This window comes from Protobothrops mucrosquamatus, unplaced genomic scaffold (assembly GCF_001527695.2).
Source record: "Protobothrops mucrosquamatus isolate PMUCROS unplaced genomic scaffold, P.Mucros_1.0 scaffold6, whole genome shotgun sequence".
Lineage (NCBI taxonomy): Eukaryota > Metazoa > Chordata > Lepidosauria > Squamata > Viperidae > Protobothrops > Protobothrops mucrosquamatus.
Window position 1 is genome coordinate 5,924,412 of NW_015386393.1, and position 16,371 is coordinate 5,940,782.

Genomic DNA, 16,371 nt, shown 5'->3' on the forward strand with positions numbered 1-16,371 from the left:
TTTAAAAAGGACCTTTGGGAATGAGGCAGATTCCTGTTTTCAAGAAATCTAATACAATCAGTATTCAACTTACGACCACAATTGGGACTGGAACTTCCATTGCTAAGTAAGACGGTTGTTAAATGAGTCGTGCCCGATTTTACAATCTTTTTTGCCACAGTCATTAAGTAAATTACCACACCTTTTTCATGGTCATTAAGCAAATCTGGCTTCCCCCATTGACTGTGTTTTGTCAGAATCAAGATCACGTGAAGTGTTAATACCCCTTTACAATGCCTTGGCAAGGCCACTCTTGGAATACTGCATCCAGTTTTGGTCACCACGATGTAAAAAAGATGTTGAGACTCTAGAAAGAGTACAGAGAAGAGCAACAAAGATGATTAGAGAACTGGAGGTTAAAATATATAAGGAATGGTTGCTGGAATTGGGTATGTCTAGTTTAACGAAGAGAAGGACAAGGGGGGACATGATAGCAGTGTTCCAATATCTCAGGGGCTGCCACAAAGAAGAGGGAGTCAAGCTATCCTCCAAAGCGCCTGAAGGCAGGACTAGTAGCAACGGATGGAAACTAATCAAGGAGAGAAGCAATCTAGAACTAAGGAGAAACTTCCTGACAGTTAGAACAATTAACCAGTGGAATAACCTGCCTCCAGAAGCGGTGAATGGTCCAACACTGGAAGTTTTTAAGAAGAGACTGGACAGCCATTTGTCTGAAATGGTATAGGATTACCTGCCTGAGCAGGGGGTTGGACTTGATGACCTCCAAGGTCCCTTCCAACTTTATTATTATTATTATTATTATTATTATTATTATTATTATTATTATTATTATTATTATTATTATTATTATTATTATTATGGATCATCACACAGTCAGCCAGATGTTCAGACTGGATTTGGCATTTTGTCTATCTATCGAGTCCTTACCAAGGACGTGGGATAGGCAGATGTGGATGTTTGATGGTGTTACAGATATCGTCACAGGATAAAAGCAGTTCCTAGTAAGGCCGCCTTTTGCAATTGACTAATGGCGAATTTGTCAATGCCAATGGTGTTCAAGTGGTGCTCAAGTTGTTTTGGGATTGCACCCAAGGCGCCTATTACTATTAGTACTACCCTTGCTTGCTTTTGCCACAGTCTTTCTATTTCTATTTGTAGGTCTTTGTATTTTGTTATCTTCTCCAGTTCTTTCTCGTCTATTCTGCTGTCTATTATTATTATTATTATTATTATTATTATTATTATTATTATTATTATTGCTGCTGCTGCTGCTGCTGCTGCTGCTGCTGCTGCTGCTATTACTACTACTACTACTACTACTACTACTACTATTATTATTATTATTATTATTATTATTATTATTATTATTATTATTAAGCCAGCTGAGAAGGTGACAGATAGTAATCTAATAAGCCCAGGATGCCATGCCTGTTGCCAAGGGCCCAATTTTTTATCATGTGACTTCAGAATTGCTGTGATGGTCATAAGTGTGAGGACTGGTCATAAGTCACTCTTTCAGCACCATCGTAATTTCGAATGGTCGCTAAACAAATGGTCGTTAAGTGAAAATATTTAAGTAAATCTAGATGGTCTCTTGGGTTACAATTCATAGCGGTCATTGCTGCTTCCCGTGGCAGAGAGTTCCAAAGGTTCACTGTGAATATCTGCAGTATGAGTAAGCAGGAGATACTATGGCTTTTTTTTCTTTCTTTAAGCCTCTTCCCCTGAGTTCGGCCAGGATTACATTAACAAGGCTACAGTTTATTGTCCCTTTCTGGCATATTGTTCCTAATTGGAGCTTTGGGGCTTTCTCTGAATTCCGAGTTCAGCTCAAGTCTGGCAAGAGGAATGATTTGACCTACTGTGACCCCAAATTGGAATGAATCACAGTTGGAGGATTATTTGCATTTTTTCACCAGATCCCAGTGGGTAAAACTTGATAAAAACCATCATCATCTGCTAAGTCTACACTTCCTAAAATCAGCCCTTTTTTTTCTTTTGGAAAACAGCAGCTTTGCAATTGTTAACCCCCACCCCTGAGAAAGGGAGAGGAGGAGAGGGAGGGAGGGAGGGAGGGAGGGAGAGAGAGAGAGAGAGAGAGAGAGAGAGAGAGAGAGAGAGAGAGAGAGAGAGAGAGAGAGAGAGAGAGCATCTGCTGGAGATGCAAATTCTAAATAAATACCGTATTCAGAAACCTGATTCCACATATTCCATATTTGCATTGGCAAAAACTGAAATTGATAGGAAATTGCATGTGACTAAACATGCCTAGCTTTGAAACAGAGGCAACCTTGGAGCTCAACAAGGACAGACTTCTGAGAAGACAAGGGTAGTTATCTAAGACAGCGGTTCTCAACCTATGGGTCGCGACCCCATTTGGGGTCGATCGACCATTTCACGGGGGTCGCCAAGCAAGGCTGTCCGCCATTTTTTTTTCCTTTTCCGGCGGGTGCCTTACCTCCCTTGAGCTGGGCCAGCTGGTGGTCGGCCTGCTCCGTCTCTGCCGCTTGCCAGCTATGCCTCAGCCGGCGCAGGGGGGCGGAACCACGCATGTGCGGCGCTCCCGGGCAGGGAAAGTCCTCGACTTACGACCGGTTGGGTAGTCATCGACTTACGATCAGTTTAGTCCTCGACTTATGACCGGTTTAGTCCTTGACTTACGACCGGTTTAGTCCTCGAGTTACGACCGGTTGGGAGTCGCGGCATTAAAAAGGTTGAGAACCACTGATCTAAGAATTGCTAGCATTAAAATGCAACCTTCTAAGCATCAGGACTAGCATTACTTCTGATTGAATTCTGAACTCTGATGTGCCACCAAGTTGGCGTCAGCCCTCAGTGACCACCTAGATCCATTTTCTGCAGGAGGATCTGTCCCCCTAACTTGATCCTTCAAATCTTCTAATGGGGCACCTGTTAGAAGGCCATCCACTTTCCTGCTGGTTGTCCTCTTCCATCTTACCCTGCATTTTACGAATCGCATGAACATAATTTCTAAAATGGTTATTATTGCTGTGCTGTGTCTCCAACATAGCTCTGGGTCGTGTCCTCCTGGTGTTAATTGCTATGTTGACCTCAGCTGGCTGAGGAATTCTGGGAGTTGAAGTCCACAAGTCTTAAAGTTGCCAAGTTTGAAGACCCCTGCTCAAGATCATTCCCACATACCATTGCAGGTAGTCCTCGACATGCAACCACAACTCAGCCTAACATTTATGTTGCTACATGAGACGTTTGTTAAATGAGTTTCCCCCCCTTTTTTACAATCTTTCTTGTCACAGTTGTTAAGTGAATCACTGCAGCGGTTAAGTTAGTAACACGGTTGTTAAGTGAATCTGACTCCCTCGTTGACTTTGCTTGTCAGAAAGTCGCAAAAGGGTGATCACATGACCCCGGGACGCTGCAACCGTCATAAATATGAGTCAGTTGCCAAGCGTCTGAATTTTGATCACTTGACCATGGGGATGCTGCAATGGTCGTAAGAGTGAAAAACGGTCATAAGTCACTTTTTCGGTGCCATTATAACCTTGAACGGTCACTAAATGAACTGTTGTAAGTTGAGGACTACCTGTATAGGTTTACTGCATGGAAGGCAGCCTCCACTGGTCTTCAGGATTCATAGAGCAGTGTGACAACAAGGCCGAGATGATGCATTTGAGTATCCTGCTGTGGTAGGAAAGGGATAGGGGGTAGGGAATGCATCAGTCACCTCAGGTGAGCAATTGAAATTCCCTCCTTCTCCCCAGATAGGAATGGCAGCTCTGCCCACGGATTTTACTACAACAAATCCACACCACTGTATGATTGTTTGCAGTGAACTTAGTCACATGTCGAAACAGTCATGCCCAGCAAAACGATGCCCCTTGTGCAAGGCCAGCCTTTTGCAATGCGTTGAGGAAAAAAAAAAGAAAGCACCGTTTCTATTTCTAAAGTCGTTCTCTCAGTTGGGCAATTCTTTGTTGGTGTGTAATGGTCTTGTGGGTGTCTAAAGGATGATTTCGTCCTGCCCCAGAAACTTATGTTTACACATAGATTGAACAGGGTCAGGAAAATAATCTGGGATGCTTTTCTCAAATGTTTAAAGCTGGGCTAGTGTTAACCTTCACTATTTATTTTATTTTTATTTTTTTGCAAATAGGTGTTTTGGTAAAATGCATCCTGTGTGATTAATTTATGTCGTGTCGAGTGCATGCAGAAAACGGATTCAGTTGACCACATTAAATGTTGTATAAACAAAGTCAGTGGGTGTGTATATGTGCATGCAGTATCTGGATCTAGTAACAAATGCTAGATTTTGGTTCTAATTGATTTTGATTCATTGTAATGAGGCTGCTAGTCCTCATTACATATAATCTCATAAATGAACACATTCATTGGAGCTTAAAATCATCTTTATTCTGCAATCAGGTTTATGTTTCATTCGGTGGGTGAGCTCTCCTTTTTTCTGATCCTTTTTGAGAAAAAAAAATGGCCATCACTTTTTTTCATTTGGGGCAAGAGAAAGAAAATGAAAAAAATATATAGAAAGAGCAATTCGAAATTGTGATTCCACGCATCCGTGAGCATTGTTTGAGCATTGTTGTCTTATTTTTTCCCCAGAAGTGACTTACACAAACACACACACTCAATCCTTCCTGTGGATATAACTATTAGCTACTACTGTGTGTTTATCCTCATCATTTTTTTAGGAGCAACTCTGTTCTAGGTACATCTGAAATGCAAGAAATAATCCTGTTAGTTCTATATAGTAAAGATTTTCCACCTTTTTTCTGTGTGTTTAAAAAGCTAAAAATGCTGTCACCTGGCACAGTGGCATACCTTCTGGGGTCTGATTATGGGTTTTGTTAAGTTATCTGAGTACTTTGGGAATAGTGATTCAACAAGAGATTTTTGTCTGATTCAAGTTGGATTCTGCTATGCTAATAATTGAAATCACAGGAGAATTTACAGGGAAAAATAACCTCAAATATTAACCTCGAGTAAAAAAAGAACATTAATTGAAATGACAGCGGGATAAATGTGGAAATGGCTTTGAGCAAAAGAATGGGGATGGATTGAAAAACTGAAGACTTTATGAATGAATTATTAGAAAAAATAATGTAGGTACATTAAAAAAGGTTCTTCTAAATTTTAAAAAAAATTAGTCTAGCATTCTATTTCTAGCTGACAGTAACCTTCCTCTATTGCATGTAATCTGTTATTCAGAGGTAAAATGCCTCTAACCATGGAAGTTCCACTGGGTTACTTCTAAAAATAAAAGAAAGTATTAGCTGGATCTGAGTCAAGAACAGATTAAATGAAATCAGATTGGATTACTAATCTACTTAACAAAATAAATAAATAAACTAAATAAATTTACTAGAAGGAAGCTGCGTACTGCATAGTACAAGCGGGGGGGGGGGGAGGAAATCAAACCGGAGTTTTCCTCCATAGCAAAAGGGATTATGAAATTGATAATAACATGGAATTGTCAGATAAGATCTGGCTCTAACATTGATGACGGGCTGGGCCTCCTAACAAAACTAATTTGTAAATGTTTCTTCATAGACTTAGGTGTCCCCAGAAATTAAATGGACTTTAAAAACAGAGTAAGAATTTTAAACTCTCCGCTGCAGTTCTGTGGGGTATAAAAAAACCCAAATGAACCAACTTCTTAGTCAGAAGAAGTCTGGTAGGACCTTGAATAAAATTTGTTTTAATAATTTCTAATTAAAACTTTTAACAATTTGTTTGTTGGAAAAGGTGCTATCAGACTTTGGATTTTTGGCTACCATAGATTGACACAACATTCCTCTGCAAACTTTTAAAAACTCATGGTTTTTCCTTTTTCTCCCAGTGCTGTGACTCATGTGGGCCTTGTGTTCAGCCAATATTGCCGTGTACAGGTTGTGAAGCAGCACTTGTGTGTGCAGGACACATTGTCATTCCATTGCAGCATGAGGCTGCTTCTGACACCAGAAGGGATCTGTCATTATACCGCTAATACTAACCAATAGAATAGTGGAATAGCGTTCTCTTCTACTTTGGAAGCCATCTAAGTCTCTATGCATCACTGAATCCTGAAAATCACTGAATTAACTTGGAAACTCATTTCTCATCAAATGCTATTGAAGTCAGTGGGGCTTATACTGATAAGGCATTTATATGATTCTGATTGTCTGTCCATGTGCCTGCCTGCCTGCCTGCCTGCCTGCCTGCCTGCCTGCCTGCCTGCCTGCCTATCTATCTATCTATCTATCTATCTATCTATCTATCTATCTATCTATCTATCTATCTATCTATCTATCTATCTATCCCCTCTTGCTCTAGCTCTATCACCATCTCTCTCTCTCTATCATCTATTTATCTATCATCTAATTATCTATCTCTGTCATCTATCTCTCTATCTCTGTCATCTATCTATCTATCTATCTATCTATCTATCTATCTATCTATCTATCTATCTATCTATCTATCTATCTATCTATCTATCTATCTATCCTCTTCTATCTATCTATTTATCTATCTATTTATCTATCTATCTATCAACTATCTATCTTCATATATATTTGTGTATATGAATACAAATGTGTATGAAGTGTGTGTGAGTATATATTTATATTCATATGTGTATATGTATGTATGTATATGAACATACATGTGTATATACATATGTATCCGCTGAGTATATATCTGGGTGTGGGTGGATGTGCATGCACACTTACATTTATTCTCAGGTTATTGGTAATTTAAAAGCAGTAGGTAACCACAGGAAGATAAAAAAGAAAAATAAACAAGGTGTTTTTTCCTTTTCTTTCCTTTCTTTTTCTTTTTTCTTTTTTCCTTTCCTTCCTTTTCTTTTTTCTATTTTTTTTTTCAATGAAATAGAATCTTGAAAAATGAAAAGCAGCAGTGACATCAATATTAATACCACGTTCAGAAATTTCTTATTATTTCTTAAGATGATGCAATAAACTTAGTTCTTTACCTTTAATTAATTAACAAATGAAAGAATGAATTTTAAATGTTAGGATAACTGTAATCTGCCTGTAACTGGCACCAAGATTTGTTATCCCCTCTATCATTTTCTCTCTTTTTTCCTCTTTTATGTAGCTATTGATGTTTTTCTGTCCAATGTTTCCAATAATAAATAAAACATTAATTCTTAACAAAAAAAAACCGAACAGGGAAATTTAGCAAATGCTATGAAGTGTTTGCAACATGTTCTATCCGGATTGAAATCATGAGGGCTTCACCTTGACTTTGCTCCGTTTCTCCTTTTTAAAATATCTCATCATTTGGACCATTATGAGAACTTGTAGGCTGGTTTTGGAAATTGGTGCAAAGTCCCACTTTTGTAATGTCTATATTGTACTCTTCTCTGGCCAGAAAAAAAATGCATCAGGCATCAGCTAACCTCCACAGGGAACGTGCTCTTGGGGGCTGGAGAGGGATCTGCTGTTATTCCCCACTGTGGTTGTTTTATTCTTCTATTTTGGAAGGCTCAGAGACACAGATTGGTCAAGGAGGGAGATTGGGATATCTCAGTGGCCAAGATTGTGTGTTTCTCTTCCCTGTCTTTACCATACTTGTAGGCCACCCTAACGTAGTTTGTTCAAAGTACCCGATTGCCCTCTCCTGGCCTTAGATGGAATTACGTCCCCTTTAATTGGAAGTGGATTCCAATGATACTACATGTAATTAAGATGTGATGTAAATAAGAACAATTGCAAATTTTTGAGCATACTGTGGTAGCTAGACCATTAACAGTTGCTTTCCTTGTAAGGGATAACTTACCTACTTAAAAAAAAAATACAACTATAACCTCCAGTGATTATTTCCTTTTAGATCCTACCGTTATTTCTCTTGTTCATCTGATTTCTTCCCTCTCTCCTCCTGTCTCCCGCGCATACGCATGTACAAAATCATACCCAGTGATATACATCCCCAAAATCCTTTCTTAAAATGTGTGTATTTGGGGAACAGTCCTCTCAACTATGGTATATATAGCCGCCCTGAGTCCTACGAGGAGAAGGGCGGGATATAAATCCAAATAATAAATAAATAAATAAATAAACCAATCATTTTTGTGTGTAACCATTCACACAATATGTGATACCCACATATACAGATAGTCCTGCACTTATGATCGTAAGTTGGAACCAGAATTTTCATTGTTAAACAAGGCAGTTGTTAAATGAGTCGTGCCTGATTTTTGTAACCTTTTTTTAACATAGTTGTTAAGTAAATAAGTCACCTTTTTCAATGCTGTTATAACTTCAGTCGCTAAACAAATGGTTGTAAGTTGTTCTGTATGTTCAACACAGGTGCAGAAGGTTTTTTTTTATTTTTTTTGTATAAGATTTTATTAAAAAAAATTTCCATACATACAGTAATAATTTTTCAACCAACGTGCTGTCTGAGTTTAAAGTCGCTAATACATATTTAATTCCTAATCCTTTATTCTTTCCTCTGGCCATCGATAAAATAAGTCCCAAGTTTGATAATATTCTTTTTCTTCTTTTTCTTTCAGTGTCATAGTCAATCTGTCTTATGTCCATCTCTGCGCATTCTAGTATTTTTTTAATTATTTCTTCATCTGATGGTATTCCTTCATTTTTCCAATATTGCGCAAATATAATTCTTGTTGTGGCATGCAAAATCAAATATAGGCTTTGTTTGTTAGTCTTTTCTGGCATTATACCTAATAAAAAAAAGTTCAGCTTTAAAATCTATATGTCCTCCCAACATCTTTTCTAGCCAAATATGTATCTTCTTCCAATAATTCTTTACTTTATCACATGTCCACCAAACATGATAATACATGCCTGACTTTGTTTAGATTTCCAAGGTTTTTTATTTTTTTAACGTGTTTTAAATTTAAAACATTGATTAATACAGTTTTTCATTCTTCTCTTTCCCTCCCACAGCACAAATTGAAGTTATCCCTTGTAAGATATGTGGGGACAAGTCTTCAGGGATTCACTATGGAGTCATCACCTGTGAAGGGTGCAAAGTAAGTTGGAAAGCTGGGGGTGCTTTGGGTCAAGGAGGGAACAGCTTATCAACTTTGCAACCTGCTCAAAATGGTACTGTGCTTGATGATTGAGAAATCAAACCTACTAACGTTTGTGAAACTTCTATATCAGTATATATATAGCCCATAGTTAAATGTCTGTTCTTAACCACCCTTTAACGATCTCAGAAAGTTATACCGATTGGACCTGGTTTCTATTTGAATGGAGACCAGCAGGAAATCTCAGGGTTATTGCTTGAGATACATAAAAAATGCTACATAACATATGACCCTTTAGTTCAGGGGTCTTCAAACTTGGCCCTTTTATGACTTGTGGACTTCAACTCCCAGAATTCCTCAGCCAGGCACATTCCTCTAGGACTGACCAGTTTGATCGCCTTGCAGTCCAGGGGACTCGCAGGAGTCTTCTCCAGCACCATAGTTCAAAGGCCTCAATTCTTTGGCGCTCAGCCTTTCTTATGGTCCAACTTTCACAGCCATACATTGCAACTGGGAAAACCTTGGCCTTGACTATACGTACTTTTGTTGGCAGGGTGATGTCTCTGCTTTTTAGTATGCTGTCTAGATTTGCCATAGCTTTCCTCCCCAGGAGCAAACGTCTTTTAATTTCTTGGCTACAGTCCCCATCTGTGGTGATCTTGGGAATCTTTACCCTTCCTTTAAATCAATCCAATAATGTGTCTTTGATTGAAGCCCTAGAAACACTTTCCTTCTGCAGGTTCTGTTGAGCATCCTTTGACCTACCTCTGCCAAATACCTATAACATTGTGTTGAAAATTCATACAGAGGTATTTCAATTGTAACTCCCACCTGTCCTGTTTAGGCATGAAAGCCAACTGAGTGGCCTCGGGCCAGTCACTCTCTCTCTAAGCCCAACCCACCTCGCAAGGCTGTTGTAATAAGGAAAATAGGAGGATGAAGGAGTATTAGCTATGTTTGCTCCTTGAGTTATTTATAAATTAATAAAAGTGGGATAAAAATCTAATAAATGCTATCAATATGAGGATGATGGCAATTGAAACCTAGTACACCTGGAACACCAGATTGGCAAAGAATGATATATTGCAAATATTATAATAGAAACAGATTTGCCATTATCTAAAATCTTTTTAGTAGGACTTCATTAATAATTACAAAGCATTTAAAGGTCATGTGATCTCCAAAATACCGTATGCAGCATGGTATCCATTTTTGTGACATATTCCACGCCCCAAATTGTCCAGATGTTTACATTTTGTTGACCTATTAAGAATAAAATGTCACCTGAGATGTAATAATTTTGCATTCGAATTTAAATGGATTTTGATTTATTTCTGTTCATAAAAAAATAGGTTTAACTCATGTTTGCTGGACCAAACCTTTTTTTATATAAAAAGAGACGTTTTTCTAAAAACTGTGACTATTAGAAATAGAAATCTTACTGTGAGTTTAGTTGTGGCAAGAAAACTGGAAAGATTAAATCTTGGAAAGTAATCCATAAATATGGCTCTGTCTTTGAAGATTATTCAGACACTGTAATGAAATAGAACACTGTTTTTGGCTAGTTCTAATTATAGGAGCATATGATCCTTGGTTAAAGAGCACAAACAAACGGTGTCTGTTTTGAGTATTTAAGCCTTAAACCACTTAAGTCAGTCGTTAACAACATAGTACCTGCGAGTACGACGATGCCCATTATAAGTCAAATAATCCAGGATTTTGCAAAAGTTGTTATAATCTCATAAAATTGGTAAATCATAATGAATTTTATGCAAGAGTTTTGGAACCTTTGGGAATCTTAGATTGAAAAATTCACAAGCGATTCTAGGAGTCTTTGATTTCTCACATGACATCTTGAAAAGAGTCTGGTGAAATTCAGACATTGTGTAAGATTGGGGGCAGATTGAGAAAGGGGGCACCCCAGGGCCAGGAAGGCTACCATTCCCTGGTTCAAGGCCAATTTCTCTGCCCTGGTGTTAATTTCATTTTCATTTTCATTTTATTAGATTTATACCCCGCCCTTCTCCTGGCGGACCCAGGGCGGCTTACAGCAAGCTAAAAACAGATAAAAACAGATAAATGATTTTGTAGAAGAGGTTGTACTACTGTTCTGAGTGCAATTAGTGTGCACTTCAGCTGTTCTAAAGATTTGGGAAACCCTTATTAAGAGAAGCTTGTCTAAGCTCCTTTTAGAGATAATCTTCTACCAGCAGAAGTAAAGCCTTTTTTTCAAATAGGAGTTTAGCCTCTATAGATGAGTTGTTGTTTTCTTCGGCTACTCTGTGCATGAATTAGCTGCAACATTCAAATGCCTTTTATTTATTTTTTCTTATGTTTCATTCATATTTTATTTTGCTTATTAATTCACTTATTCCATTTTTATGCCACCCATCTCCCTTGTAAAATGACTCATATGTTTTGGGGATAATTGGCTAGTTTACCGTAGACATATTTTATAGGAAAATAGAATATGGCATCAATCAAATAAATACATTCCTAGGCAAGGTTGAATAATACTGGTCTGTGCAAAGAAAATAAACATCAGAAGTCTGGTAGCACTTTTGCTGACTAAAAAATCTCCCTCTATATAACCAAACTGTGATGGTTTTCCTTTTCATTCACTTCTTTTTTTCCGTTTCCTTCACTCCCGCACCCCTCGTTTAAATCCTCCATCAGTTCAGTCATTCTGTGCATCTAACGAATCAAGATCCAGCTCACAAAAGCTGATGCCTTTTACTAAAATGTGTTACAGTAGAAACATGGGGCTGGAAGGGACCTTGGAGGTCTTCTAGTCCACCCCCTGCTCGAGGCAGGAGCCTTACACCATCCCAGTCAAATGGTTGTCTGTTCTATTTTCGAAAACCTCCAGTGATGGAGCACCCACAATTCTGAGAGGCAAGATAATAATAATAATAATAATAATAATAATAATAATAATAATAATAATAATAATAATAATAATAATAATAATAATAATAATAATAATAATAATAATAAAAAACTTGGAAGGGATCTTGGAGGTCATCTAGTCCAACCCCCTGCTCAGGCAGGAAACCCTATACCATTTCAGACAAATGGCTGTCCAGTCTCTTCTTAAAAACTTCCAGTGTTGGAGCATTCACCGCTTCTGGAGGCAGGTTGTTCCACTGGTTAATTGTTCTAACTGTCAGGAAGTTTCTCCTTAGTTCTAGGTTGCTTCTCTCCTTGATTAGTTTCCATCCGTTGCTTCTTGTCCTGCCTTCAGGCGCTTTGGAGAATAGCTTGACTCCCTCTTCTTTGTGGCAGCCCCTGAGATATTGGAACACTGCTATCCTGTCCCCCCTCGTCCTTCTCTTCATTAAACTAGACATACCCAATTCCATACCCAACTAGACATACCCAATTAATTGTTCTCACTGTCAGAATGTAGTTGGAAAAGGTGCTATCAGACTCCTTCTAATCTCTTTTTTTAACTTTTTATTTTTTTATTCAAAAAGTTAAAACACAAACTCCCAAAAAAGAAAAAAAAGAAGACATTGGAAAAAAAATGCATTAAGGAAAAGGAGACCAACACACATGCATATATTATCTCCCCTAGCTGAATACTGTATTCAGACTCCTTAATCTGCACAACACTCGCCCTGCAGAGTAGGAAAGGATGAGAAGATCTGGCTCGAGTTACCATAGGCTCTGCCTATGCATGGAAAACTCGATCCTGGATCCTCCCATTCACCGTCCAGCTCTGAGAAACAGAGTGACAGAGTTGGAAGGGACCTTGGAGGTCTTCTAGTCCAACCTTTTGGGCACCAGGGACCGGTTCCGTGGAGAGAGGTTTTTCCACGGACCGGAGGGCGCGTGGTTTTATGTGCTGCCAGCATCCCGCTGATGGGGCTTTGCTTTTTTGTGTGGACCGGTTGCTGGCATGCCACGGCCCGGTACTGGTCCACGAACCAGGGATTGGGAACCCCTGTTCTAATCTAACCCCCTGCTCAGGCAGGAAGCCCTATACCAGTGGTGGTGAACCTATGGCACGGGTGCCAGAGGCGGCACTCGGAGCGCTCTCTGTGGGCACATGTGCCATTGCCCCAGCCTTGCCTCCCCCCACGACCCCCTCCTCACCAGCAGCCCCCCTGGAGGAGTCGCCCCCGAGCGTGGCCTATGCGGAGCAGCACAGCCAAGGACATGGCAGCCAGGCAGTGTAGACAAGACTCATCCCTCACGCCCCATTGCGCACAGTTGATGCTGCAGGGCATGTGGCCACCATGGCGCTGCTGGGCTGCCTGGGTGATCTATGGTGGGCCCTGGAGGCGGTGAGTGGCCCTGCGGGCAGGTGGGGTGAGGGATGGTGTGGGGCCGAAAGGGGGGGCACGGCAGGGGGTGGAGCGAGGCCGGGGCCAGTTTTTGGACACTCGGTCTCTAAAAGGTTCGCCATCACTGCCCTATACCATTTCAGACAAATGGTTGTCCAATCTCTTCTTAAAAACTTCCAGTGTTGAAGCCTTCACAACTTCTGGAGGCAGGTTGTTCCACTGATTAATTGTTCTGAATTGCTCAAGCCTCTGTTCTTCCTTTTAATTCATGAGACAATGCACACAGATGCCGTGCAATTTAAGCTTCTTTGAAATGGGCGGCTGGTGTCGCGCAGCCGTAGTTGCCGACCAGCCGTCTTCTGTAACATGCCGTTCCCCCAATTTGTTGCAAATCTGAGAGCTGATGTTCCTCCTTTTTCTGCAGGGTTTTTTCCGCAGAAGCCAACAGAATAACGCCACTTACTCTTGCTCACGGCAGAGGAACTGCCTGATCGACAGGACCAACCGAAATCGGTGTCAGCACTGCCGACTGCAGAAGTGCCTGGCGCTGGGCATGTCCCGGGATGGTGAGTGCTGGATTTAGCCTGATGGGTGAAACTGGTGAACCAGTGGGGGAACGACATCAGAATGGTTCAGGGTTATAAAAGGAGAGGCAGAATCCTGGAGGCAGCAAATAGGGTTCCAAACATGGATGCAGGAAGCCACAAGTTCCTCCATGAAGCGTGTAAGCTAATCTAGGAGTTCAGTTGGTCATTGTGGTCTGAAATGGTATAGGACAATGGTAGGCAACCTTGGCTCTTTTATGACTCGTGGACTTCAACTCCCAGAATTCCTGAGTCAGCATAGCTGACTCAGGAATTCTGGGAGTTGAAGTCCACGAGTCATAAAAGAGTCAAGGTTGCCTACCCCTGGTATAGGATTTCCTGATTGAGCAAAGGGTTGGACTAATACATAGAATAATAGGATTGAAAGGGACCTTGAGGTCTTCTAGTCCAAGCCCCTGCTCAAGCAGGAGACCCTCTGCTATTCTGCACAAATGGCTGTCCATCCTGTTCTTAAAAGCTCCAGTGATGAAGCCCCCACAACTTCTGTAGTCAAGCCGTACCCCTGATTAACTGTCCTCACTCTTAGGAAGTTTCTCTTTAATTCCAGGTTGCTTCTCTCCTTAATGAGTTTCCATCCATTCAGGCTCTGGAAAATAAATGGATCCCCTCTTCTTTGAGGCAGCCCCTCAAATATAGGAAGACTGCTATCATGTCACCCTGAGTCCTTCTTTTCTCTAGGCTAGCTCAGGAATAACTCCGTCGTTAACCACACTGTCATTCTAAGCTAGATGCAACAAGGTGTTTAGATTACCTCCGAGCTGTTCAACAGCCATCCAAAAACACGGCCTCCGTTTAGTCCGGGGGTAGGCAACCTCGGCTCTTTTATGACTCGTGGACTTCAACTCCCAGAATTCCTGAGCCAGCATGGCTCAGCTTGGAAACCTCTCCCTTTCCCCTCAGCATGGCTGGCTCAGGGATTCTGGGAGTTGAAGTCTAAGAGTCATGAAAGAGCCAAGGTTGCCTACCCCTGGTTTAGTCAAACTCCACTGCCTGGTGTTAGAAATTGATATGGCTATAAAATGCACAATATGGGGGGGGGGCGTGGAGGTCAAAGAAAGGCAGCATACTAGAAGACCTCCAGCGTCCCTTCCAACTCTGTTAATCAGAAAGAGATCCAGAAGGAAGTTCGAATTTCTCTGTACTGCTGTGCCACCCCTGTCCAAAAGGAAATATTGCAACTGCAAGATTCATCATGTGCAGGGATAGGTAGTGCTCGACTTACGACCAAAACTGAGCCCAAAATTGTACAGTTGTTAAATGAGTTTTGCCCCATTTTACGAGCTTTCTTACCATGGTTGTTAAGTGAATCACTGCAGCGGTTAAGTTAGTAACACGGTTGTTAAGTGAATCTGGCCTCCCCATTGAGTCTGCTTGTCAGAAGGTCGCAAAAGAGGATCACATGACCCTGGGATACTGCGGCCGTCATAAATATGAGTCAGTTGCCAAGTGTCTGAATTTTGATCACGTGACCACAGGGATACTTTAACGGTCAATAAGTGTGAAAAATGGTGACCACTTTTGGGGGGGCTGTTGTAACTTTGAACAGTCACTAAATGAGCTGTTGTAAATCGAGGACTACCTATAGTTCTTGATTTACAAACCTAATGGGGCCTACTCATTATGGTCGTTAAGTCCTGATGGTCGTAAAGCAGGTCACCACAGGACCGAACTTTTTTGCAGTTGTCGTTAAGCAAGTGCTAATGTGTCACCCAAAACATTGTGGTGGGTCAGTGTTGACACGCGTGTCATAGGTTCGCCATCGCTCTTCTGGCTCTTTAGGAGAGCTCAAGAGTGGTCATGCTCACGCTCGGCTTTGCTTTCTGTGTTTTGCCCTCATCGGCTTGCAGCAGTAAAGTTTGGCCGCATGTCCAAGAAGCAGCGGGACAGCCTGTATGCCGAGGTCCAGAAACACCAACAGAGCCAAGAACAAAGCGTGGGAACCAAGGACGACCCAGAGACCTTGTCGAGGGTCTACACCACCAGCGTGAGCAGCGGACTCTCTGACCTTGATGACATCTCCATGTTGTCGGACAGCTTCCTCTTTGATTTTCCCCTGAGCCCCGACGGGAACAGCAGCTACTACAACCTGGATCTCCTGACCTCAGCGCAGCCATCACCCGACCAGTCCAGCACTGACGTCAGCGACACGAAGTTCATTAAACAGGAGTCCATCTACGAGCTCATGCTGGAGCCCAGCCTCTTTCCTCACGGCCCCCTTGAAAGCAACGCGTTGGCTTCAGACGTTTCGGTGATGGAAATGGGTTAGTATAATACTCTCTCTGCCAAATCTCTTTCAGCACAAAGGAGGCCACTGCTAGCCATTGTGGAGGCTGCCAGCTTTATTCATGCTGTATTGTCCCCTCTGTGTTCATGCATGCTTCTAGTCCTGATTGTTCCTTTGAGTCTTTAATAATTTAAAAAGGGTTGGGCTTTTTGTAGCACAAGAGCTGGAAACAATCCCATACCTTTTTTTTTTTTTTTTTTTTTT

The 16,371-nt window shown here is 41.0% G+C and overlaps 1 protein-coding gene across 1 annotated transcript in view; it reads left to right on the top strand.

The window, feature by feature from the left end:
* The first annotated feature begins 5,634 nt into the window (after window positions 1–5,634).
* LOC107282300 (nuclear receptor ROR-beta-like) overlaps window positions 5,635–16,371 on the top strand; it is a 27,205-nt gene continuing 16,468 nt past the window's right edge. The window contains exons 1-4 of the mRNA XM_015810072.2: window positions 5,635–5,665; window positions 8,904–8,989; window positions 13,703–13,844; window positions 15,731–16,144. Of these exons, the coding sequence (XP_015665558.2) occupies window positions 5,635–5,665; window positions 8,904–8,989; window positions 13,703–13,844; window positions 15,731–16,144 (673 nt within the window). The remainder of the gene's footprint in view (window positions 5,666–8,903; window positions 8,990–13,702; window positions 13,845–15,730; window positions 16,145–16,371) is intronic.